This window comes from Podarcis vaucheri (genome assembly GCF_965113315.1).
Source record: "Podarcis vaucheri genome assembly, chromosome: 2".
Classification (NCBI taxonomy): domain Eukaryota; kingdom Metazoa; phylum Chordata; class Lepidosauria; order Squamata; family Lacertidae; genus Podarcis; species Podarcis vaucheri.
The window spans coordinates 46,980,368-47,007,737 of record NC_138760.1 but is presented as its reverse complement, the minus strand read 5'-3'; the positions used below and the strand labels follow the sequence as shown (position 1 = coordinate 47,007,737).

At 46.3% G+C, this 27,370-nt stretch overlaps 1 protein-coding gene and 1 long non-coding RNA gene across 5 annotated transcripts in view; both read right to left on the bottom strand.

The window, feature by feature from the left end:
- Positions 1–6,700, bottom strand: part of CAMSAP3 (calmodulin regulated spectrin associated protein family member 3) — a 44,164-nt gene extending 37,464 nt beyond the window's left edge. The window contains exon 1 of one of the 4 annotated variants that reach the window (XM_082213645.1): positions 6,335–6,700. In XM_082213645.1, coding sequence (XP_082069771.1) covers positions 6,335–6,482 — 148 coding nt within the window. In that variant the 5' untranslated portion in view covers positions 6,483–6,700. The remainder of the gene's footprint in view (positions 1–6,334) is intronic. The other 3 variants (XM_082213646.1, XM_082213647.1, XM_082213648.1) reach the window with 3 other exon arrangements.
- Positions 2,400–5,899, bottom strand: LOC309527120. Its single transcript, XR_014217113.1, has 2 exons — positions 5,803–5,899; positions 2,400–2,505 (listed from the first exon to the last, which is right to left on the bottom strand). It is a non-coding gene; the product is annotated as an uncharacterized lncRNA (long non-coding RNA).
- Positions 6,701–27,370: the final 20,670 nt, after the last annotated feature.

The window sequence follows — 27,370 nt, the reverse complement described above, 5'->3', positions numbered from 1 at the left end:
ACAGGCCCAATGTTTACCTATAAGACGTTATGAGAACAAATTCATCAAAAATGAATATATGTAATGTAGAAGAAAATGAGGTGATCATTAACAACCAACATGGACTTGCCAAGACCAAACCAATGTGGAACATAAGAAGCTTCCTTATACTGAGTCAGATGTTGGCTGATCAGGCTCAGTATTGTCTACACAGACTGCCAGAGGCTCTTCAGGGTTTCAGGCAGGGAGTACCTCCCAGCCCTACCTGGATTTGCTGGGAATTGAACCTGGGGCCTTCTGTGCTCAAGGCAAATGCTTTAGCACTGAGGCATGGCCTTGCCCCATCAATGTCACTCTGTAGTAGGTTAGTCTCTAGGAGAAGGTTCCACACATTCTTTGGCAGGTGGATCAGAGGGCACTACCATGAGGAAAGCAACCCTTATTCTTTCAAGCTGCACAAGAACAACCAATAAGGCATTAAAAAGTATGTGGGGAGGGGGGGGGAGCCTGGAGGCGTTGTTGTGTGATGTCCAAAAGGAGTTATCTCCTAGAGGATAGTGCTATTTAGCATTTTCATTACTCGCAGAAACAGGTAATATGTTCAACTTCGTAGATAATGCAAAAGTTCAAAGGAATTTGGGACGCCACAGAGGGCAGGATTAAAACGAGTGTCCTTGACTAATTGAAGTGCAAGCAGTAAAATAACATCCGTAGACCATTTTCTGGATCGGTTCCTATTTCATTCTTGGTGTTTTTTTTTAATGCTTGGTTTTAATGTTGTTTTTTTAAGTTGCTTTGAGTCACTTCTGTGAAAAAAGTGACAAATTAAATAAATAAGGTTGATATTTTATGCTGATGACAAGGCACCGCCCCCATCCAGGGCCTCTAGTAATTGCACACAGCTCCAAAGTAGCTTTACAAAAACAAGGAACAAGCAAGGCACTCAAAGAATCAAAAGGAGGACTTAGATTTTTGAATCAACATAAACTAAATAGGAATTGGCAATGAGGTGTTGTTGTTTTAAAAAACAGCTTCACTCACTGAAGAAAACAACAAAGAAGTAGTAAAAGGTTCTACTCAGAGATTACCTTCTAGGAACACAAGGGCAAGATTCAGAGGAATGTTTTGAAGGGCTAGCAAAATAATATATATAGAAAGGCTAAAGACGACAATCATTTTACAGGTGGAAAAGGAAGGTTTTTATCCTGTCCTTTTTTCATAAAAGACAGGCATCCCCAAACTCGGCCCTCCAGCAGTTTTGGGACTACAATTCCCATCATCCCTGACCACTGGTCCTATTAGCTAGGGATGGTGGGAGCTGTAGTACCAAAACAGCTGGAGGGCCAAGTTTGGGGGTGCCTGATATAAGACATCTATATGCCACTTACTTATCTGCATTTCTAAGCCGGGTCTCCTCCCAAAAGAAGCACAAAGCAGCATTCATGGATTCACCTATTTTATTCTCACCATAGCTGCATCAGGTTTGTTAGGCTGATAGATGATGATGATGATGATTTCTCCAAAGCCAAGCAGGGCCTTGAACTCAAGAGCTCTGCAGTCCCAAATGCCATATACTAGGAATAAGACATTGAGAACCACCCAAAGAATAGGTACAGCCACCATTCACCAGAAATGATAAATAGCCATGGGTCCCAGTTGTCGCAAAATGGATTTACAGAACAATGGACAGCAGAGCAAACTGCCCAGGCTGGGCAGCACCATCTTGTCTGACTAGCACCAGGCCGGAGGAGCCCCATCCTTGGACTGAGTTCAACTAGATGATCCAAGCCTCAGGTGCCTTTCTAGGAGGGCAGAAAGCATTCATGTACCTGGGACATTGAAGTACAGAGCACTGCTGTACCCATGCATCTTCCATCCCGCTGCCTGCACTACAGACCAGGGTACAGTTTGGCTGAGGGAGCAATGTTGTTTCTTCTCCCATAAAGTCATACCTCGGGTTAAATATGCTTCAGGTTGAGCGCTTTCAGGTTGCTCTCCGCAGTGACCCAGAAGTAATGGAACACATTACTTCCGGGTTTCGCCGCTCGCGCATGTGCAGTCAAAATGGTGTCACACGTATGCGCGGAAGCAGCAAATCGTGACCCGCGCACACGCAGATTGTGTTCACTTCAGGATACAAACGGGGATATGGAATGGATCCCGTTCGTATCCAGAGGTACCACTGTATTAGGCTTTGTGTATCAATTTTAGGCCTTCCATTCTGTGGTTTCAAGATGCCAGGTAGTTTTGCTAAAGTGCAAAAAGCATCCGCTATGGCTCAGGACTGGGTGAAACTAGCAGGGTTTGATTTGTATATAAATCACCATTTGGGGGAAAGGGGCAACATTTCATTTCACATGCCTGCACTACAGACCAGGGTACAGTTTGGCTGAGGGAGCAATTGAAGGATAAGCTGCCCATGAGTTGAGATTTTGCTTTATTCTTGGTGTCTTTGGTGGAGGAAAAACTTGCCACGGGGTGAAGGTGAGACAAGAGTCAATATCCAGACAGCCACACCTGTTTAACCTACAGAACAGCAAGTGAAACTGAATCAGTGGTTAATGGGACAGCAGGGCTCAGTCCTCCTAACTGGATTACCAGGAACATAGAAATGTGCCTTATACTGAGTCAGACCATTGGTCCATCTAGCTCAGTATTCTCTACACTGACTGGCAACAGCTCCAGAGCTTTGGGCAGCAATCTCTCCCAGTCCTACATCAATATACCAGGGATTGAACACAGGATCTTTTATATGCAAAGCAGATGCTTCTGTCACTGAGCTATGACCCTTCCCACTAGCCAAGGTAAGGTAAAGGACCCCTGGATGGTCAAGTCCAGTCAAAGGCTACCATGGGGTGTGGCACTCATCTCACTTTTCAGGCCGAGGGAGCTGGTGTTTGTCCACAGACAGCTTTCTGGGTCATATCGCCAGCATGACTAAACCGCTTCTGGCGCACGGAGGACCATGACAAGTGCCGGAGCACATGGAAATGCTGCTTACCTTCCCACCACAGTGGTACCCATTTATCTACTTGCACTGGTATGCTTTTGAACTGTTAGATTGGCAGAAGCTGGGACAGAGCAACGGGAGCTCACCCTGACACGGGGATTAGAACCGCTGATCAGCAAGCCCAAGAAGCTCAGTGGTCTAGACCACAGCGCCATTTGCGTGTGTACACCTATCTCAGCTGGTGAGCATCACTCTGGTCACTCCCACTCCTCCTCCATTTCCTGCCCCACCCTTTGCCACAAACCCTTGAGGGTGGGGATTACCCCAGTTTGTGGACGAACACAAAAGGGATCACGGTAATATAGGGAATTAACCTCCGGGTGCTACAACATTGCACATAATTACTAGCAACTGCTTTGGGTGTGCAACAAACACAGCAATGCCAATCAGGACACCTGGCAGAGGTTAGCCAGTTCCTGACCCAGTTATGGGAAAGGGACCAGTTGCCGGATGTCTCAGCTGAGTAATACGTAGCATTGGATCACAGGCCCTGTAGCTACAGGTTGGGCTGAGGGAATTCCAAGTCCCTTCCTCATTTGGCTTTCAGTAAATTAAAAGCATCTGGCTCTTTTACTTATTGGTGAAGAAATAAGTGCAGGCAGCAGTGTGTCTAGTAAAGCAAGCTGGCACTCAGTTTCACTTACAGATCTTTATTTTCAAATGCATACTGAAATTACTTAAAATTTAGTCGTGTAAAACTTGAAAAAGCCACTGCCAGGTATATTTTTGCCATTTCACATTAACTTTCTACAGCCCCCACACTGTGCCTTTAGATCATATAGCAGTCGCACAAAATCCCTGGCTTGAGGCCGACTGATGACTCCCACCATGACCAGTAGCTTATTTCAGGAGCAGATGCTAGCAGTGCCATGTGCATTTTCTGACGTGAGGCAAGCAGGTGCCCTTTCCATAAAGGCTTGCCTTGCAGGCCGTAGGGGTTTTCAGGCTCTATCCGGAAAACTATGGCAAACCCTAGCAAGCACATTCTCGACACACTTCACTAGACTTTGAACCCAGCACTGGCTGAGCCAGGCTGATAGCCCTGGCCTCCATCCAAGGCAAATGACAAGGCTCTCTCCTTTCCACCACCAAAGTGTACTGTTTGGTGTGTCATCGGGGTGACAAGGAAGGGCAGGGACAAGGGGAACCTGTTCTCGCTTGGGCTTGACCAGATCCTATATTTACACTAACTCCAAATGAGAGAACTGGTCATCCAAATACACGCCTGTGAATACACACACACAAGGCACTTCAACATCCACCAAGCACAGCAATTCACTGTCCTCCTGTTGCTTCACGGAATGGTGGTTCCCACCTCAGCCCAGAAGCAGGGTACATTTAGTCTCTAAGAAGAAAACAGCTTCTGGGCAGAAAAGCCCTCAGTTGCGGGAGGGAGGGAAAGAGACTCTAGTTATTCATTGTCACACAACCTTGCAAGCCATTCCTGTTGCTCCCAGCTCTGGAGCTGGCTGTGAACCAGCAGGCTTCAAACCTTATTATGTTACTTTCAGGTCAACAGCCCCAGAGGATTGTCGTCATCCTCTCCTCTCCTCCCCATAGCAGCCCATATACAATGAGGAAGGCCTGTCACACACTAGCTGGTAGCCTCCTGGCTACAGATATGCCAGCAACATGGAGCTCCTTATACTTTTAGAAGCCACTGTCAAGGGCCGTCTCACTTACCCACACCTCCACCTTGCCATATAAGACGTGCTTAGGCTACTTCATCCACAGAACGCTCTCCCCCCCCCCCTGCAAATCTTACAAGTCTGACAGTTGTGGAGCAACGCTAAGGAAGCATGGCTTCTCAATGAACACAAAGCGCACAGGCTGGCCCACCACCCTCTTGGCAGCAGGGAGGGCGAAGCCAGGAGAGGGATCTGGGTTAGCAGGGGCACCAGAGCAGCGACAAAGAGCACACACTTCTATGAAGCAACAGCAAGAAGGTCAATCCCCCACTAGGGATTGTCTGCTCCCCCTCCCCTCCCCTCCTCCATCATGCATGAAAGCAACGCCAATCTGCAAATCCTCACAGAACATTAATTCCAGGCCTGGCAGAGACAAAGGGAACAGCGGGGAGAGCCCAGGGTTGCCAAAGAAGGAACCACAGTCCTGGGCCCAGCATTGCCAAGGAGCTGAAGAGGACCAAGCTAAGGATGCAAAGTGGTCCTTGAGTAGCCCTTACCGAGATGGCAAAACCAGAGGATCAAGTACAAGCCCAGAAGCCTCACTAGTTACCTCCCATCTCTCTCTCTCCCCCCCCCTGCCTTCCAGCTGCCACAGCTTAGCCTCAGAATACAGCTCCACAGCTGGGGCCATGCTGGTGGCACCCATTGGCAGGGCTTCCCCTGGAGGAATTTAACGCCACAAAATAATGCCACTTAGCAAAGGTAAACACCAACAGCAGCGCCCTGCTCTCGGCTTCTGCCAGTGAATGCTGTCACTAAGCAGGGTGGGGCGGCACTGACACCCTCAGGCTCCGCAGACCAGCTGGACCCCAGGGAAGAGCGTGTTTCGGCTCTGATCTCACCTAACAGTATGATAGTCATGCAGGTGCTGCCAACACAGTTAAACAAAAGGCAACACAAAAAGCCAGGGAGGAATTGAGCTCAGTGAAGGGGAGGGGGAGCTGAGGTTTACCCAGGGCTGCTCTTAGCAAAGGAGCTGCAGCAGACATGGCAGCACACCTACCCACCCCTCCGCTATCATGGCAGCCTCCCCCTCCCCTCACACGCCCCACTTCGACCTACAAAAAAGGCCCCTTCCCAGCCCAGACGCCAATTCCCCTCTCCTAATCACAGCTCCGTCCACACCTGGGGAAGCCCGGCACCTGCGTGGGGAGAGACATTAGGCGACCCTCGCCAGGAAGAAAGGAGCAGACTCTAGCCGCCGCCCCCCCTCCACCTCAGCCCCACCCGGGCTATCTAGTCGAGAAGGCGGCGACCGAGCGGAGCCCATTGTTAGCGCTGAAAGGGTGGGATGGAAGCAGCAGGGCTGGTTGCCAAGGCAGCCCACCCCATCCCATCCCATCCCTCCCCGGGTGCTATAGCAGGTAGGGCATTCCCACGGAGCCGAGCGCCATGGGGAGGCGGACATATTATCCTAGCCGGGGAGGAGCAGGCAAAAGAAACACAAACCCAGGAGCCCGCAAGCCGCCAGGGAGGGCGAGATCGGGTCGAAGGCGGGAGGGGGGGACGGGAATCACGGCTTCCTCTCTCCTTAACTCACACGCAGCCACTGGAGATCCCGCCCCTCCTCCTCGGAAGGGAGATCAGGAAGGGAAAGAAACCCCGACCCCGCCGACGGGCTGCCCGCTCCCTTCCCCGCGCGGGGCTCCCGCCGTACCTGCACCCCCGTAGCCCTTGGCGAGAACCCAGGCCAGGCTGGCGGCGCTGCGCGCCCGAGGGAAGTCATACTGATCCAAGGGCTTGATCTCGGGCACCAGGAAGCTTTTCCTCATGGCCGCGGCTGCAGCAGGGGCAGCAGCCACCATGGCCCCTCCACCGGGCGCAGGAGCTGAGTTCGGCCTGCTGCGGCGGCGGCGGCGGCGCAGAACGAGCTGGTGGCGGTAGCGGCGGCCCCAGCCGAGCGCATCCCCGTCCGGTTTTCCCTCCCCTCCAGCTCCAGGTGCGAGCGCCCGCCCCGGCGTCGTCCTCCTCCTCCTCCTGCTCCTCTTCCCTCCCCCACGTGATCCGGGCCGTCAATCAGCGCGGGGGCGGGGCTTGCAGACAGGTAATTGCCCCGGGTGGGCGGTGGGGGGGGGAGGAGGAGGCGGCGGTGTAAGAGGGTTGGGTGGAATGGAGCTGCAGCCCCGGGTAGGTGGGGCGCGTGCGCGCCTTGCAGTAAGCAGGCCGCCTGGCGCTGGTGGGGGGAGCCTGCAGCTCCATTGATCTTACTTACAAACACACGCGGCAAAGAGGAGGCTGGGATTCCTCCTGCTCCCTCCCTCCCTCTCTCTCCCCCACCCCACCAACCCGTTCCTCCTGGCATAACGCTTCCTCTTTGCCTAGGCTGCAAGCGAGCGCCCCAGCCCTTTTCTCCGGGAGAGGGAGAGACACAAAGGAGCCGCAGCCTGGGCTGGAGCAAGCGAGAGCGCGCGCGCGCCCGCCTTCCCATGCACACCTCCACCATGTTGGGAGGCAGGCATGACCCTCCCACGGGGCGCGGGGAAAGTGAGGTGGCCTCCCGCGCTGGCCCCTTCCCGCAAATTCTCATTTATTCAAGTAGTACGTGGTGCGTGTCCGGCTCTGCGTTCTTCTTGCTGTCCGCTGCCCGGAATTAACTTTAAGCCCAGTTCTGATTCTCTCCCGCCCTTCCCAACAAGGATGTTGTTAAAATAATAATTTTAAAGAAGGTTCACCCAAGTGGGTTGGAGCACATTCACTCCAAGGAAAGGCTAAACGTTTTGGAGTGTTGTGGTTTAGAAGAAGGGGGAAATGATAAAAGTGTATAAAATTATAAATGGAGGAAATAAATTTTTCTTTCTCCTCTAAGACTAGAATTTGGGGTACCCAATGAAACTGGGAGTAGATTCAGATAAATATTTTTTTTAGAATTGACTCCGCAAAGGTGGCTTTAAAGGCACACTAGAAATTCATTGAGGGCAACGCTACTAATGGCGACTCACTAGAATGTCCTCCCTCTGTCAGAGGCAGGATGCCTCGGAATACCATTTGTTGGTGTTCACAAATGGGGAAGAGTGTCTACAACATTAGTGTCTCACATCAAATATAATTGATCTGTAGAAAAGATTCTATGAATGGAAAACAGAGACTCTGTAAATACTTTTGTAACCCAAGAAAACCTTTAATAAAAACTTTTTTTAAAAAGTGGAGAGAGTGCTGATATGCTTCATGTTCTTGCAATGGTTTGCCACAGGAACCTGGCTGGCCACAATGACAATGGGACGCTATACTAAATGAGCCCTCAGCCGGATTCAGCATGAATGTTCTCCTGGTGGCAGGCCACTGCTTTTGGTTGCAGCCAGACATGATGCTGACTGCAGGACTCTGCCTGTATCTTACAGATTCCTCTGAAGAGGGAGGAGATGTAAAGCACAGCATACCCAAAAAACATAGCTGTCAACCTTCCCTTTTTTTCTGGGAAATTCCCTTATTCCAGCACCGTTTCCCGCTGCTATCCCGGATTGTTAGATATCCCGTAGACTGTCCCCGGGACAGGTGAGGCTGCTGATCCCTTATTTTCGAGGCTGCTGATCCCTTATTTTCAAATCTGAAAGTTGACAGCTATGCAAAAAAAGGAGCAGACCCCTCATCCTCTCTGTGCCCCATTTAGTTTTCTCCTGGCTGAGGTTGCTTGAACAGAAGAAACATTTTTTTAAGGGTGAGTGGGACATGGCTGGGTTTAGTTCCTATTTTCCCACCAATGAAATCACCCAGTCTACCCCAGGATTTATAGGGAGTTGGTGGCAATCCTGATTCTACACATGGAATCTGCTACCATCAGAACTTGTCTGGCACTTAGATGACTTTGGAAAAGGAGTAGACCAACTCGTGGAGAAGGATTAGCCTAAAACCAGCTGTTAGCTCTGCCACCTAAATTGAACCTCGACCTTCAGGCACAATATGCCTCTTAGTGTTAGGTGCAAGGAAAGCAAACAGTGAAGAAGAACCACTAACTTGATTGCCCTGCTTCCTAGAAGCATCTGGCTTACTGGCCACTGTTGGAAACAGGATACTGGGCCAGACGGACCCTTGCTCTGGTCTAGTTCAGCTCTTTAGCTCTTAACAGTGGATCCATCTCAAAAGGGGACATGGTCTTGTTTGGAGGTTCTATGCAGGGGAGCACAGCTATTGTATACTGTACACTTGACCGAAGAACAGTACACTCCTATCTGGGATGGTCATCCTCTTCCACCGAGTGTGCAGCTTTGGGAGGGAAGCACATGGAGCGGTGAGGGGGGGAGGGGACACCTGCCTAGCCAGCCAGATCAGCCGAATTAACCCTGACGATCAATGGGGTGACAGATATCGCAGCCAGATCGCCCTCACATTTCAGCCTCCGTGTCTTTGAAGAGGGAGCTCTAAGCAGGATGCATGGGCAGCGGTAGGGAACCTGTGACCCTCTAGATGTTGTTGGGCCACAACTCCCATCAACACCAGCCAGCATAGCCAACCATCAGGGATGCTGGGAGTTGTGGCCTAGTTACACCTGGAAGGCCAAAATGCCTCGTCCCTGGCTTAAAAGTGCTCTCTCAACCAGCTGGCTTCAGTCTAAGAGGGTTGTTCTACTGCATGCAATCCAAGTTCTGGTACAATTTGAGCTTATTTCTAAGTAAATATAGGGCCAGATGTGCTGCCAAGATCCAATTGACCTTCATTTAAAATAAGGCTTTCCCCCCTACAATCCAATATTTTCATAATACTAATTTTAACAAAGTAACTAGTTCTATGGGGCAAAATCTGAGTTAATACTCAGAGATTCAAGGATCAAATAATGAAAGAAACAAGACTCCGTGGGTTGACCCTATGTGTCTGTTCTCTGTGTCCCAGTAGAGCTGAACTGGTGGTATTGGGTATCATTTCCATGGTAATATAAAGAACGTTGAATGGATTGCACTTTGGAGCATTAGAATTCTAACATCTGGAATGTCCTATAAAATAAAGACATCTGGAAAACATACCCTCAGTCCCAAACAAAAATGAAACACTACCCAAAAGGATTGTGGTAGTTCTCAAAGTACATTTCTCATACAGAAAACATTTTAAACATTGAGTAGTTGATCACTGTTATCCTGCGATAATCAGGGTGGGTTGCTAAGCCCCACTGAGCTTCAGGCAAGATGGTGGAGAGGAAGAAGGAGTGGAGGAGGTGTGCCTTTATTTAGATGTGTGATGTGGAGCAAGATAATGAATACACAAGCTAAGATCTATCTACAGCAGAGCTTTCCAAACTTAACATGTTGGTGACACACTTTTTAGACATGCATCATTTTGGGACACAGTAATTCAGTTTTAATAGCAAACCAGAGGTTGAACTAACCCCTTTCCAGACCAGGGAGGTGTGAGGGGAGCATTTGCGCAACACACCTACACACTGCAGCCAACACAGAGACGTGTCGTGACACACAGTTTGGAAAGCTTTGATCTACACATACACTCAAGCAGGTAAATCAGACCTGAAAATGTTACATGCACATGTTCAAAACTCTTTCACTATACCCTCTGATAGCAATTTCTTCCACTATGCTACAACAAAAGAATATCACACATTTTCTAATAAGCTGAGCAGTTGCTTATAAGGACATTTCAGCAGCACTGGATGCATCAGTGCATCCCTAAACCATCTAGTTAGTTGTGGTCTATCAGGGTCCCCAGCAGAGTTAGACAGATGTGCTTAGATGTGCTTCTTCCTAGTTCCAGGTGTGTGGGGTTAAGTAGTGGCCATTTGACTACTCTACCCAGGCTCAGAGGCACTGATCAATATTGCCTCTCCCTCACTTGTTCCAGGGCTGAGCCCTGGCACTGATGATGATGGATGTGGTGGATGGAGGTAACCCCAAATTTTAAATGACTTACAATTTTACACTTTTTTTACATAGGAAATAAAATGCCATCTGCATGTACCATCATGGGCATTTTGCTGCATGCACACTAAATTAATGCCTTTGGTGCCAATTTCTCCACCAGTACCTAGAAATATATGCAATCAGTATAAGCAATAATGTGCCATACTTTCCTATACAGAAACATTTAATGTAGCATATGTAGCAGTCTTCTGATATACTTTTTTTTCTAAAAATTTTTTATTGGTTTTCCAAAAATTTTGAACAGACAAACAAACATCACAAACATCTTAACTGTACTTGATCCAATTTTAGTAACATTGTTAAGTGACTTCCTCAAATCCCCCTGGCTGAATTTCAAAGTATATCATTGTAACAGTTTTCCAAAACCAATTTTCTCATAAAATTAACTTAATCACTTAACATCTTACTTTGTTTTCATTTTGACTTTAAACATATTATTCTCTAACATCACATAATTAAATCCTAAGCCTGTCTGATATTTGCAAGTTTTTCCAATTAAGTTATCTTAGCATGTTCCCCACCTTTGTCTTAGGCCAAGGATTTTACATTTTACTCATTACAGTATCTCACCTTTCACTTCCTCTGTAGAACCTCAATTGCCCTTCAGTTCTGAGGTCCCAAATCATTTGAGATTTAGCGCTTTGAATTCAGCCCAGATGCCAACTGAGAGACAATTCCTGTTGGTACAATCCTGATGCAATCACAAAAACAGACTTCTACACCGCTGGAAATTTCTGAACGGTTTTCATAGGCAGCTTCACATTGACCATATTACAGTAGCCTAACCTGGATGTAACAAAAGCATGCAGAACTAAAGCAAGCTGGTGCCCTAGAATAAAGTGTGCACAAGCATTCTACTTATTTATGTAGAAGCAAAGCCAAATCTTAAAAGCACTTCCAAACTGCAAATCTGCTATTCTTGGGTTAACCATTTTTTCAAGCAGCAGAACCTCCATCTTGCCTGGATAAAGCATCAGTTTGATCCCAGGAAATAATGAGATAATGTGTGGTTTCTAACAGAGACTTCCAACACTTTAAATAAAATCGTTAACAAAGAGGCCAGGTTAGTTTCAATGAATTTTCAAATGGGTGGATTGTGAGCTCTTGCGTGAATAATAAATTACCTGCTCAGATAGACTGCTGGAGTGGAGAAGAATTCAGAGATAGAGATAGAGATGCCAGGAGTGCAGAATGATTGGCCTTTTAGACATTGCTGAACTACAATTCCCATCAGCCTTAGCAAGCATGGTCACTGGCCAGAGATGGTGGGAGTTGCAGTTCAGCAAAATCTGGCGGTCCAAAGGTTCCCCACACCTGATACATGCAAAAAAATTTCCCTAACGGAGAACAAGATTCCATCTAATACAGCATCCTTTGTGGAAAGCTCATTAGCAGGGCATGACGACAGTAGTCCTTCCTCATTGCCTCTCGTCATATTCCTCGACACCCATCCCATTCCCCCCCCCCTTCTTAACAAACTAGAATTTGGAGCTTGGATCTACTGCCAGTCCGTTTCACGGGATAACACCATTGATAAGAGAGCAGGGAAACTGTATAGTTGCATCAGTTTGAAAAATCTAATTCAGATAAGATACAGAAGCTGAGCCAGGAATCAAACAAATCAAGGACTTGTCCACCTTGCGTCAACCAATTAGATTATGCTCCATTTGCCAAGGGCTGAGAATATATGCCAGGATGTTTAGTTCCTGTTTTAAATTTATTTCTATAGCCCTTACATAGGTTTGATCTCATAATTCTTTGAAGGCCCAGCCACTAACACGAAGAACGATGCTACCCCTATTTCATGGGTTTGACATTGTAGATACGTGAACCCAGATGTTCTGCTTCCTTTGGAAACAGCCTCATGTACTCCACCAGTTGAATCCGAAAAGCAGAGGCCCTCATATGCAGGGCAAAGTCTGGCATTATTTCAGTAAGGGAATGCAGTTGCAAAGCTTCCCACTGTTAATCATTATGTGAAGGCAGTCAAAGCAAACTCCAGAGCTCTCCAGAGTGATTGAGTCTGGTTTCTAGGGTCTCTCTCACAGGTGCATTTACAAACTTTAGGATAAGTCACCATTCCTCCAGTAAATGGAGAAAGCCATCTTCCATGCTTTGCTAAGGCCTTGGTAGGAAAAAGGTTAGTGATTACATTATTTGAATGCAGAAACTTTATTGTTAGTATTATTAGAATTAGTATTTTTGCTTCTGTATCATCATAGTTCCAGCACTCCCTTTGAAAGCTATTGTTTTTCACAAATTTCCCCTCACTAAGCGAATGAGAACCGAAGGAGATTTGGATGCAGTTTCAAAGAACAAGGAATGCCAGGTCCCTGACTTCCCCACCCCAAATCTAACCGACATCCCCAGCAAGTCTCTGTGCTACCATCCCATCTCAGGGTCACCTCAGCCTTATCTCCACCCATGCTATTGTTGGTAAAGTCCTCTGGATTCTTCTCACATTGGCTACAATTCTGCCCATGCTTACCTGGGGGAAAGCTGGACTGAACTCAGTGGAACCTGAGAGAAGAGTGCCCCCTGGGGACTGAAATACCTTGCTGTCTTACTCACTTCATACCAGCTCAGACATGAAGCTGTTTATCCCAATATCTGCTGTGAAACCAGCTCATGAAAGACGACTAGCTCTGTGCAAAAGCAAATACAACATGCCAAGGTCTGCCCGTCTGAAATCATTACATTGTGCCATTAGTTATAGCTGAGCAGCTGCACAGCAGTTACACCTTAAAGAATGGAAAGAATGCTCTTTTAGCTCAAGGGTGACAGAACAGAGGAAGAGAGGGAAATGTTTCCCCCCCTGTAATTTCTAGTACAACTCCAGCTCTTTCCTTCCCCACCCCAGTTTTTTGAATGACAGTGTGTGCCTGTACTGTTGATTTATCACAACTGAAGCGGTTTAGTAGCCACTGAAATGCCTCCCATGAGTCCCACCATTGCCTGACCTAAATTTCCCCTATGATCAATATTTCGCTGATGAGTTTGGCTAATTCTGCTTTATCCAGCACTGATTATTTATTTCCTGCTTCAGACTCAACTTGCAACTGAGGTCAACAGCAGGAGGTAATTGAGTTACTTGAACTCCTTGCCTCTTGGATGCAAGAGCAGAGGTAGACCTTTAACATTCTGAGGTCCAAGATCTGGTCTGAAAAGCCATGAGGTAGGTCTACTGTTGAAGATAAAGAAGTCTGGCTTCATAAATCACCTCAACAAGATATTGCCTAGGAACCACACAAGAGCTGGTATAGTGTAGCAGGTAATAAATTAAGCTGTAGATCAGGAAGTCCCTGGTTCAGAACTTACCTCTGTCATGATGATGATGATGATAATTATTATTATTATTATTATTATTTATTTATTTATTTATTTATTTAGTTATACCCCACCCATCTAGGCACTGTCTCATGGTCCTCATTTCTGCAATATTAAGGGATAATAATTCAGACTTATCTTACAAGGTTGTTCTGTAAGGTGGACAACTAGATATTTCATATGAAGTGCTTTGGGCACTTTGAAAGAATGGTTCTATTATTATTGTTGTTGTTGTTGTTGTTGTTATGAACAACAACAACAACAACAACAACAACAACAACAACAACAACCATGATTAGCCTGCTATGAACTTTTCAATGTAAGAGTGGAGAGTGAATACCATAATTAAGCACCCATATGCAACAAGACACAAACTGATGGCATTATTTATTATTTTTATCATTATCCAAGGTTGCCACGCTACACACACCTATCTGGGAGTAAGTTACCTTGAACTCAACATGACTTCTGAGTAAACATCCATTGGATCATGCTGTACATCTCTCCTGCAGTCTCTTTCCTCTCCTCCTTGTCTTTCTTCTCTCACCAATCTTTTCTCTTCTCTCTTCTCTTTCTCCTAAGATGGCCTTGGTACCAGTAGCATGACCAGCTCTGGGTAACTTTGCATCCCCATTGCTGTGGGTCATGAAACCCACCTGCTCAAGACCGGCCTCAAGGCTGAGATACCCTCCCATTCAAGCTGCACAAGGAACCAGCCACCCAGCAGGAAAGAAGCAAGCTGTCAAAGCCTGCTTTCTCTTTAATTTCTTTCTCCCTCAAGCAAGGAATGGTAGGAGAGCCATCAACATCAGGAAGTATAGGAACAAATGCAACATTGAGGGCAGATCCACACCCTACATTTTAATCACATTCAATGCACATTTAAAGAACATGAACTCTCCCAAATAATCCTGGCATTCCTGGCACCCTTAACAAACTGCAGTTCCCAATATTATTTGAGAGAGCTGTGAGCTTTAAAGGTGCAATAAATGTGCTTTAAATGTATGGTGTGCACCTACGCTAATCAGTTACTACTGAGAGATCTATAAAGAGCCAGTGTAGTCGTGCAGACAGAGAGTAAATAAGGCTTGTCATATCCTAACCCGAGTGAGATTCTGATGCACTTAGAAGTCTGTGGCTCAGAGAAGAGCCAACGTGTTAAATGGCAGTTCCAGACTCCATCTTCCGTTCCATCAGTTCCACTGCAATTTGCCTGTGTAGCTGTGCATGTGTTTGCATACATATACACACACACACACAATACACACACATACACTCATCTGCAGCATTGAACCAAAACATTTCATGCAAAAGGGAATAAGAGGGTGAACAATGGATAGTTTGTTCGGGGAGAGGTGAGCAAATGTGGTTTGGCATGGGAATTTGTCCAACCCAGAATGTGGGGAGTATTAGATACCTGTATGACAGAGGAAACTTTTGCCAGTGGGAGGAAGACGGGTTCCACTGATATGCCGGCAGAATGGCTACTGAGCTCTGTACATGTTCGGCTTAGGAGGGGAAGGGAAAGTAAACACACATGAAATGCCACAGTAGGGTTAAAAAATAACACACACACACTCCAGCAGCCCTGGAAACACAACCCACTGATTTGGGGGCAAAGCCAAATGGCGATGTTCACATGCCACCCAAACATGGAAGGAGCCAATGAGCTCACAGTGATGTGCTCCCTGCATCACAACACAGACAGCAATGCCAGGGTACCCCAATCCATATAGCACTGGGGCTGACCCAGCAGTGCCCCTGTTGTGGCCAGTCCCAGATAGCCTGCAGCCAGGAGTGTAAATCTCCTTATAGTCCTCACAGTCAACATTCTGGAGCACAACGCACGCACATGCACACACACACACACACACACACACACACACACACACACACATGGAGGATAGGAGGATGACTCCCACAGCACAGCTGCAAAGACACACACGGCCCTTCTGGGACAATAGTAACCTGAGGATCACCCAGGGAGGGAAGCGAAGCAGCCTCTTGCAAAGCAGATGGAGGGAGTGGCCAAGACATGCAACAAAGGCAGCCACAGAGACACGTTGGTAGTGGCCACCTCCAAGGGCTCACTCCATAGGGAAGGAGGTTAGGAAGCAGGAGAGAGGAGCTCAAGCCTCAACGAGGGGAAGGCAGTAACATGGCCCCACTTACCTTTTGCATGCATGACCTTTACATACACATACCCTAAAAAGATATGTTAGGGGTGAAAGGCAGGGAGCTCCCAGGACCTTGAAACTGCAATGCCAACACCACAGAGCAGCTCCCTAACCACTCAGCATCACGACAGTATAGGATTCAATTGTTTTCAATCTGCTTAGGCTGATCCAGACAGAGTCAGTCCAAAATACGCCCCATCTGCACTCTGGGTTTTGCAACGTAGTCCTGCAAGTCACATTTCAAAAGCAGTAACATGATATGCATTCCACACAAAATGGATGGGATGGGTGGTAGCCTTGCTTAAGGAGGGGTGTTCCTATTCTCAAAGTCTGGATGATGAAAATCACGACAGTGATATGAGATAGGGAGTGTCTCTCTACTTCCGATGACAGGATTCACATGGAAGTTGAAACTGACTAGTCTCAGGGCGATGTGTGGAGAAGCACTTTGTCAGTTTCACCTTGCGTGCAAGTTTAGGTCAAGTCCCTGCTTATAGACGGACTGCCGATATTTGACCACGATGTGGCCCAGAATAGGAGGAAGAATAAATTTTTTCCAGAGATAGTGTGTTGTGCTTTGCAAGCTAAGAAAACATGATACTCTCTCCACTCCAAGCAAAAGTCCCCCTATTAGGGAAAGGCTAGATCCCACACAAGAAATGAGCAACAACTTTTGCACATTTGCTGGATTTTAAACCTGGAAGGCCCCAACAATCTCTAGGGACAAAGTTTTGCCTTTAGATCATGCAGGGAAACACCTCCTATGGGATTTGTCCAGGGCTTCCGAGGTGCCTGAGTTTAAAGAGAAGTTCTCCATGGTAGCATATTCCTTGCCGAGACTGAAACTCTGTGCTGGCCTACCTGTTTGTGCAACTCACCAGAGCAGTTTTCATAATGTTCACAGTTGCTTTGTGATTTACCTGCTTATAAAGTTCTGATTAAGGTCTTGTTCTGCAAGTCGAAGGAGCGTTAAATGGCTACAAGCTCATTTTGCAAATGAATTAATACCTAGGCAAGGCAAGATAACAGTTAGAAGCAGAACGCAGTCCTCCAGTGTGGGTGGCATGACGATGGGTGCCTAGGCAAATCAGCCCTCCACCTGGTGCATTCTGCTCTGGGCAGAGGCAAGTTGTGAACTGTAACTAGACAGAACAGTTGCAAAACAAACAAAAGCTGTGTACACATTCAAGAGTTAAAGCACATTACACACACACACACACACATCTGTGGGAACTGTAGTTTACTGCTCACAGAGCTACTGTACAATCCCCAGCATCCTTAAACTACAGTTCCTAGGATTCTCTGGGGAGCAGAATGTGCTTTAAATATAAGATGCGTAAGCAGCCTAAAGAGTCTTGTCAGCAGAAGCCCTGGTGCAATGTTTTCCCGCCCCCTCCTCCTCCTGTGCCCTACACGCCCTCTGAAATTGGCTCTGGGTGGGTTGGGAAACCCCCAGAAACATGCATTGGTGGGGGTGCAAGGGGATTGCTCTATCTTAGGGTTGCCGTATATCCAGAGGTTGTTGAGCTTTTGGGGGGGCTACCGCTGAGCCTGAAACAGAGCCAGAGCTGCCTGCACCAGAGCCCAATCCTGAACCCCCCTCAAACCCGGACATTTGCTTACAATTGTAAAAATCCCCCCGTAGGACATGTCAGGGATTTCCTGGATGTATGGCAACCCTATTCTGTCTTGGAAATTTTAAAGCTGGCCCTGATGAAATGTTCAATATAGTGCAAGGCTGATTTCTTCCAAGTGAATTGTAGCCTACTATTGCGTCCAATGGTTGCAGAAACCACCCCACCCTATAGTCCCTGTGCCTCCCCTGAATCTGCTCATGAAGGTCTCCAACCCCCCGGAGCAGATGAAACGAAGGAAGGGGAGCTGCCTGAAATGTATTCCCTTTGTGTTGTGTGTAACGGAACCTTGGGAGAGGCCTAAATTGGTGTTTGAAATATTTCGAAAAGCCTTTATGAGCAACACATTTAGCATAACCCTAACAAATTTATTATGTCATAAAACTTTCATGGGCGAGAGTGCACGTCATCCAAGGCAAGTTATGCCAACAGGCACTTTGTTGTTGAGGTGCAAAGAGGTTTCTTCCTTTGTTCCAGTGGTGGGGTGGGAGAGTCACGTTGCAAGCCTGGACATTCCTGATGGATGACCCTCTAAGCTGGGGTGCCTCCCATCCTGTAGGTAGGCTTGGGTAGGAAAGGAACTGTGTTTTACATTGGGGGACTGGGATAGAAAAGAAAAACAGTATGGCATCATGGCAGGATTATTGTACAGTGGTACCTTGGTTTATGAACTTAATACATTCCGGAAGTCTGTTCTTAAACCAAAACCATTCTTAAACCAAGGTGCGCTTTCCCTAATGAGGCCTTTTGCCGCCAGTGCCCTTCCACTGTTTGGATTCTGTTCTTAGACCAAAGTAAAGTTCTCAAACCAAGATACCATTTCCAGTTTTGCGGAGTTTGTAAACCAAATTGTTTTTAAATTGGACTGTTCTTCAACCGAGGTACCACTGTAATAACCTACAGTTTCATTTTGTTTAAAGTAGATGAATAAAATAGTAAGTTAATATAGAATATGCAGGAAATGTAAAAAAATAAAAAAACCAAATTTAAGGAGCCACAGAAATTGGAGAAAGGACGTTGAGTTTTGAAATGTTAGAATGATTGTAAGACTACTGAAATGTATAACCAAAAATCATAGTTGTTGTTCTTTTTTAAAATGGCCCAGGAAAGAAGAAGCATAAACCAGTAGGGTAAAAAGATGTTCCCCAAACAATTGTTGCTTTGAAACTTCTTTTTTTTTTTAAATCCTTCTTTGAAGCTAGTTGGTGCAATGGTTTGGTGGTCTCAAATTAGTTGTATTCATGGCTCCAAGGAACACGTCATATTTTGGACAGATCCCTAATGGAAGGGGCTTGCCTCTTGGAGCTTTCTCTCTGCTGTTACAAAGGAGACGAGACAGTGCTGGCTGCAGATCAAGAGCAATTGCTTGTTGCTTAGAAGGCTTGATGTCGCTTTTCTGATGCCTAAAGAGAAGTTGCAAGCAGAGCTCACTCAGGCCAGCTTAGAAGGAAGGACTAAGAGACATGAAACTGGCTTGCATGATGTACAGTGCTTGAGTGTGAGCGAGAGAGAGGCTTATTTAGCTTACGCTGCAGGTTGGGAAGAAGCTGATGCCACATAGTAACAAACACGTAAACAATGTTTAAAATAAATTGAAAGGGTGTGTATTAATGAATATATGCTATGAAAAGGAAGGTTAACGGGGTTGGGATTCATTGACAAAATGACCACATGCATCTGTGTCCAGACTGTTCCACAAGCCGCAGCCCCTTAAACCAAGTTTCCCGCAGAAGCTGAAATGCAGCGGCTGTTTCCATAGCTCAGCTAAGAAAGGAGGTTTCCATTTCTTGCACACACACCCCCCCAGTGCTTTCCCTCCAGTTCAGCACATCTGCCAACCATCATGCATCTCTGCTGTGACGACTTCCCAGGACACTCTTACAACCGTATGTATCATTAATGCAACACACCCAAGTTACATTTCTGTGGGAGCAGCCGAGGGCCTCCATGACTAGGGAATAGCAAACAGATGTGCCTCTCGCAGCTGATTGAAAAGGGGTGGCAGGAAGAGAGAGGATGGGTGGGCGAGATCTTTGGCTGGGCTATTTGCAGGCGGTGTGGAAATCCTAGCTGCGCTGCTGTTTTCCTGGTGTTCTGGACTCGAGGACAGAGAAGTGTCTTAGTTCATGTTTAATGCAGAGCCCTGCTTAGCACATGAATAAAGACAGAGAAGGTCAACGCTGTCTGAGCAGTTCAAGCAGAAAAGCGACAGCGCAACAGTTCTTGCTTGAAACGTAGGGTCTTAAAAGGATCCATCTGTGCAGGGGCTGTTTTGATGACTGTATGTTCAGGGTGACTCCTCATCACAAGCCACGTTGGTCCTGAACTTGGTCTGCACTCATTTCAGGAGAAGAGAAGCACACTAGAGCCTTACAACTTCAGCTGCAGTTAACCATTTCCTGTACCATCTTATGGTATGTCTTTCAAAAGAAGAAGGGAAAGAATCTCAGGGCTAAAGTGTTCTGAAATAAGCACAGGTAAAACTCCAGTGTAGGAAATAAAAGATTCAGGGGCAGGATGGAACCAGCCTCCCAATAAACAATGACATTAACTGATCCTTTTGTGTTTCTTAAAAAAATAAAAGTCAACTTGGTTCCATCTTTTAAACTTGTCCTGTCTTCTGGGATACCACCCACCCAGTGCTGATTAAAAAAAAAAACAAGCTGGTTTTAAGCTGATTAAAATTATTTTAGTGAATATGCCACTCTTGTCTGGCTTGAGTTCCACTGACCCACTGAGCCCAAGACTAGTCTGAGATGAACATGACCTACATTTGTTTGACGTGATTAAGTTCCATTTTAAGAAAAGTACAAATCTCCATTTGGGGGGGAATGAGCAATGGGAGTATGTTCCCTCTCTCAATACGTGGATTTATTTGCCATCATGGAGACAGCAAAAACCTCTCCCTCTCCCCTTCTCTCTCTCCTTCAACTTTTCCATCTTTCTAATCATTTTTCAGTGTCCTCATTTGTTCTGGGAAATTTCCCAGTTTCCTGGTCAGCCTTCCCAAGAGAAATTTCAAACAGAAGAAAATGTTTTGTTTCTTGAAAGCTTTAATACTAAAGGTGTTCTAAATCAGTTTGTTATGAGGGAAGAAATTGATTTCTCTAACTCAACCCTAAGCGGTATGAAGAATGGAAAGCTGTTAACATACACTACCCTAACTTCTTCTTTTCCTTTTTACAAACCTGCACCTGTGATATTGATTGATTGACATCACTAACTCTGGATAATCTTCTTCTTTCCATTTCTGAATATTCAGAAATTTCTGCATATTCAGAAATGGGACAGGGTGGGATCCCCTCCTCTTTGGGTTTTTCTCTTCCTTGCTTTCTGATGTCTGTGGGAGACATGTTGGCCAGAAGCTGCTCCTGGGACAACATCCCCCCCTCCATGTTCCATCCATGAATTGACTGTGTGTAGGCGAGTGGGAAGAAGAATTGAGCATATACCAGTTCCTTCTTTCTCTCCCCACTCTGATTCATAGCTGATTCCCTTTTGTACATTCAGTAAAACACAAAATATTTTCTAATTATCATGGTCACACACAAATCCCCTCCTCTGGTATTAACCTCCCACATAAATAGACCGCTCACATGCACAGTTGTTGTTTTTCCAGCTTCCTTTAGACTCAGGATAGAGTCTAGCAGTGTAGCTTGGAAGATGTTTTTGGAGTGCAGCTCCCACTATCCCTGACTACTGGCTGTGTTGGTTGGGGCTGATGAGAGTTGAATGGGTATTGGGGGGACCACATTGTCTACCTGCGTTCTAGAGCACACCTGAGCTCTCTTAGACAGGCCACTTAAAGCAGAATTTTGAAAACTGACTTGAAATCTAGACAAAGTTCAGCCAGCTAGGTGCCAGCAAAGAGAAACCACAGCCTAAATGTGTTTTCAGTTGACCGACGTGTCCATTAGGAAGCCCACTGTTGCTTTGCCTTGTTCCAATTCTGTCTTACACAGCAAGCTATGGAGAAGGGCCCTGATCCGCATGCAGTGCTATTTCCTGAGTCGGTAAATGGGGCTCAGTGCGCAGCTCTGCCGCCCCGGGTCTCTGCTGCATGAGCTCAGCGGAGATTCTGAAGAAATGCCCCCCTTAAAATGAAGGCCCCTGGCAACACTGCTGTGATCAGGAATGCTTTTTACCACATGGCACACTTGCCAACACGTGCGGTCTGACTCCACCCTGGCACTTTCAGGCACATCCCCAGGTGCAGGCGCCAGAGCCATGCAGGCCCCAGCAAGCCCTGGCTGCTGGCATTTATCCCATCCCAGAAATGCACGTTGGCACACCCTTGGCTTGATTCCTGAAACCTGTCTCCTGGGGGCCTCCTGCCTGCTCCATCTCCTTCTGCACCTCCCAACAGCCAGATTCTGGAGGTATGTCACTGCTGTCCAATAGGGCGGTACTGCAGAGGCATGGCCCCATCCAGCATCCTTAGATGACCTGCAATGCAAACACTCAAAACATAATTTAAAAAGCATCCTTCATTGTGCCTGCTCAGTCCTTAGCTGCTACAGCAGCAGCAGCATTACCATATGGGGGGTATGTTGGCATTATATGGTTGCAAAGATGTGGTTGGCATCTGTCCCAGGGCCCTACCTTAGGTCTGCCCATCCAGCCCACTGAGCTCAGCCAATTCTAGGAGGGAGAGAGGGCTTTGCATTACCTTGCCCTTCTGAATTTGCACATGGAGTCCCTGTAGGCATGCAATCTGCTGGGGCCAGAAAAGGTTAATCCCCTGGCATGGGGTTCACATTCCCCAGAGACTTTGTACCAACCATGTGATGTGCACGCCCTGGTCTAGAAAGTAAGAGGATTAAGTGGCCCAGACATGTCCAATTAAAGCTCTGTGAGCAGGGAAAGCATAGGGATGGGAAAGTCTAGTAGAGGGCTGCAGGTACTCTCTCTAGCTAGTAGAACAGAGCCCAGTGCATAGATTTTGACACACAAAGACACACACCTCTGTTTTCAAGGCAATACAGAGCTAGAGTAGGAGTGGGGAACTTCTGACCCATGGGATCTCCCCATCCTGCCAATAGCTTCCCCTTTCCCCCTCTCCAGGGCATTTAGGATTGAGAACAGTCTTCTGAGGGCATCAACAGAAGGCTGAAGTTCAAATCTTATTCCACCACAGGGGTGTGGGTGTTCAGACAGGTTGAACCTTGCAGGGGGATGCTTCTGCAGCACTGCTCTTCCACCTTGATGCCGTTGTACTCCATCATCCTCACCCAGCTTAGCCAATGGTCAGGGATGATGGGAGTTCTAGCTCAACAGCATGTGGGACTCCAAGGTTTGAGGGATACTGTGCTAGAGGGTGTCCTGCTAGAATTTTGCCCTGTTGCTATCTGCAGGTGGAGGTGTGGGGGAAGGTCTCCCTGCTGGTCTTTGACTGCCATCAGTAACAGAAACGTATTCCACAGTGGTAGCTGTGCTGTCTCTTGCAGCAAAAATAACAGGGTCTTGTGGCACTTTAAATAATAACAAGTTTATTATGACGTCATCTTTCATGGCTTAATTCAATGCAGGAAGTCTTACCTCATTTGTTCCTTAGACCTGGACTCAGACTTCACCTAATATAGGCACTTATCTTTGGATGTTAGAATCACCCTGCTAAGATGTATGTATGCCGCTTACAGACATATACTGTACACCATTTCGAGAATGTTGTGATCTGTAAATCCTTCTACATAAAATAAAAATAAGATCCGATGTGACAGGAAATTAAGAGATCAACACACCCAACTGAGATTTACTTTGTCTATCTCTGGTGCCGATCAACAGTGTAAAACATGAATACATAAATGGGAAGGAAGTCAGGGGCCTCCTTAAAGCATTCCCCAGGACAGCTGTCACCATGCAGTCAGGCATTGCCTTATATTCTTCCAATGTGCGGTGGAATAGTAGAACTGTAGAGTTGGAAGGGACCCAAGGGCCATCTACTTCACTCTGTGCAATGCAGGAATCACAACTAAAGAAATCTGGACAGAAGGCTGGCCAATGTCTCTTTCTCCAGTGAAGTAGAGTCTACATTATCCTTAGTTAACTTAGTATCCTAGAACCATAGAATCCTTTGTTATCCTTAGTAACTAATCCTTAGTTCAGGAAATATCCACAACACAGCGCATCCTTTCATAGAGGAGCCCTGCAGTGATGTGAAGAAAACAACCCAATGCAGGTGGTTAAGGAAATTCTCAACATCCTGGAAAGTAGCATTTCACTACAGGGAGACTCGTCAGGCTGGGAGATTTACAACAACCTCCACCTAGTGGTTTTTGTGGGTTTTGCAACCTGTTGACTCAATAGTTTCATTGAGATAAATAAGGCTTACTCCTAAGAAAACGGGCATAGGATTAGATTGACCCAAGACTTTAAATTTTGATGCACTCGTGTGCCCTAGACTTGCATGTTTCCCCTTGTTTTCTTGTACTGTGCTTTAAAAAAAAAAAAAAGAATGGAAGGAAGAGCCTAGTTATTAGCTAAAGATAGAATAGTTCAGTGCCTCCCCCCCCCCGTCTCTCCACTTATCTCCCTCACCCCCAAAAGCTATTGGTCTAGAAAACTATCACAGTTCCCAGTGTCTAGGTTTGTTCCTTGCCTGAAAACCTCCATCACACCTGCCAAAATCAGCAAGAACATGGCCAGCCTAAAGCAATACTAATGGCTGCATCTAAAAGACCATCTTGCCTGTAGCAAAAGACGGAAACTAAGGATTGTATTAAAGGCAACACTTTCCTCTGGGGAGCTGCTCATTCATAGCAGTCAGTTTTTGAGAGGGCCTTGAGCAAGATGGTCTTAGTGGATCCACCACCCCTTTACGACTGTCACTGCCACCCGTTTTGCTTTCCCTATTTATCTGGGTGCAGCCTGCACATATATCAGGAGGTGCACCAGTAAGCAGACTAGTCCCTTCTTGCTCACTCCAAGCGGGCAGGTGAACAGGCAGTAGCAGAACAAGGAAGAGGAAGATCAGGGCCAGGGGGTTTAAGGGGTGGCAGTGGGCCTCTAGCTGAAGCATGGCCCTCAGAAAACATATGATGTCTACGCCTGATAGTAGCTTCTAACGTGGACGGAGTGACACTCACTGTGTCACCACAAACTATATAGCTTACGTTATGGTGGCCCAGTGTAAATTATTCTGTGTGCAGGCCCACCCTGTGAAGTGATTTAAATCAGGCTCATCACACTTAACACCTTCATTTTTCAGGGTAGCATCCCAGCTGCAATTTGTAATACCAGTACAGTGGCACTTCGGGTTACATACGCTTCAGGTTACATATGCTTCAGGTTACAGACTCCGCTAACCCAGAAACAGTACCTCGGGTTAAGAACTTTGCTTCAGGATGAGAACAGAAATTGTGCTCCGGCGGCGCGGCAGCAGCGGGAGGCCCCATTAGCTAAAGTGGTGCTTCAGGTTAAGAACAGTTTCAGGTTAAGAACGGACCTCCAGAACGAATTAAGTACTTAACCTGAGGTACCACTGTACTTGGTTCCTATAGGCACTTTCCCATACGCAGGATCTCTGACATTTTCACTGATTCGGGGCTGCAAAACTTTGGTTTTCAGAGGCCATATTAGGCTGCCGCAGCAAAACAAGACCAGAACCTTGGGATACTTTAAAGACCTAACAAATTTATTGTGGCATAAATGTCTGTGGGCAAGAGCCATTTGAGCAGGTAAGTGAAGTGGCTTTCTTCCTTAATAACCAAACAGGACAGCATTTTATGGAAGTTGTAGCCCAAAATGTCTCAAGGGCACCAGGTTGGTGGAGGGGGGTGGGGAGGCTGAACCTTCTTCTTCACAGGTCTGATAAAATGGGTTCACACTCACAAAAATCTGAAGCCCAATAATTTTTTTTTGTTCTTAGGGTGCCAGGAAACTCTAAATTATTAAAGGATACTACTATTTGTATTTTATTTATGTGTGCAATAAACTCGTAGTAGAAAACGCAGTCCTTTAGAACGGCCCAGCATGAGTTGGCAGCTTTACCATCTCTGCTGCCACACAGTGGTGAGCAACTGCTATAGCAATAAGACTGAAAATGTTTAAAAAGAGGAGGGACAGACTACACAGGGAATAACTGAACAGAACTATTAGGGGGCCTAACGGGGAGGTAGAATATTGCAGGCCTTGTGGAGCTTGATGATACTTGCCAACCTAAAGTAAAAATGAAACATGCCTTCTCAAGGCAGTTTCCTGGACATTCCTGGGAGATATAATAGTAATTTTAACAATAATAATTTATTATTTCTACCCCACCCATCTGGCTGGGTTTCCCCAGCCTCTCTGGGCAGCGGAGTTCTATCGTTAGTCAGTCACATCCTTTATTGGATGAAGTACTGTATTAAAATATGATCTCAGGAAGGTGAGTTCTTAAATCTTCTTACTGTATTAGCTATTCAAGGGGCAGCTTTTTCAGTGTCTATGAAACAGCTCATGATTTACCCCCAAGAAAAGACAAGGTTTCATATATGGTTGTTGATTCCTGTGTCCACTATCTGTTGCTTGCTGCTTCTGTTGGGTATTTCACTCTGTGCTCCTTCTTCAGAAGTCTTCAATATGCTTGCATGGGAAAAACTGGGACGTCCCATCAACCACCATACCCAAACACACCACAAGGTTAGATTCTCTGGTTAAGGCAATGTTTCTCTCCATAGACTGCTTCGTATGTGGGAAACCAAAGTAATGTATCCCAACTTCTTTTCAGCACAGATATTTTTAGCAGTGAAACTTCCAAGGTTGTATCAGTTCCTGTCTCTGCATTGTGCTGCCACAGATGAGAAAGCATTACATGCACATAGATTAAGATTAATCCTGGCAACTTGCAAGCGCAAGCCAGCTTCAGTTTAGGAAGCAATAGATTTCCCGCCCCCGCTCTGGGGAAACCAAACAGAACACCATTGATTGTTCATTTGCAAATCATGTTTGGAATGCTGTGACGTCATATTGCTTTGATGACTCAGCAAACATAAACCTCAGGTGAAATCCGAGGCAAGAAAAAGCATTAAGACCCTGCTAAAGAAATGGAAGTTTGCGAGGAAAGTATGTATTTATTTTTCTCTGTTGTGATGGCGACGTAACCTTTTTAAAGGCATTTCTGCTTGTAAAAAGTGTTTTTGTTTTCTAAAACTGTGGGGTTTATCAGAGGTTCTTCCATTAGATGATTTGCTGAAAGACAGCTTAGCCACTGCTCCTACAATGTGCAGCTGCCAGGAAGCATTGTGCGTGTCCTCAGTTCATGTGCAGCAACAGTGAAGCCCAAAAGACATGGCCAGTGCCCCATATCGAATCAAGGGTGAGCCCTAAAACAGTTCCATATTTCCGTGGCAGAATAATGAACGTCAAAAGGATCCCCTTATGGTAGGAAGTTCAAAATCCAATAATGGAAAGCCTATGGACCTGTGCTTCTAAGCACATCGGTCACAGCAACGCTCTTGAAAGCCAGCAACCTTCTTTCAAATGCTACAACACTGGAGAAGTCACAGAGAGCAGGCATTTGAAAGGGTGCTGGTGGAAGAACCTTTGATAGTAGAGTCGTACCTTGGTTCTCAAACAGAATCCATTCCAGAAGTCCGTTTGACTTCTGAAAACGTTCCAAAAGCAAGGCGTGGCTCCCAATTGGCTGCAGGAGCTTCCTGCACTCAATCGGAAGCTGCAGAAGCAGCGGGACGTTCGGGTTCCAAAGAACGTTCGC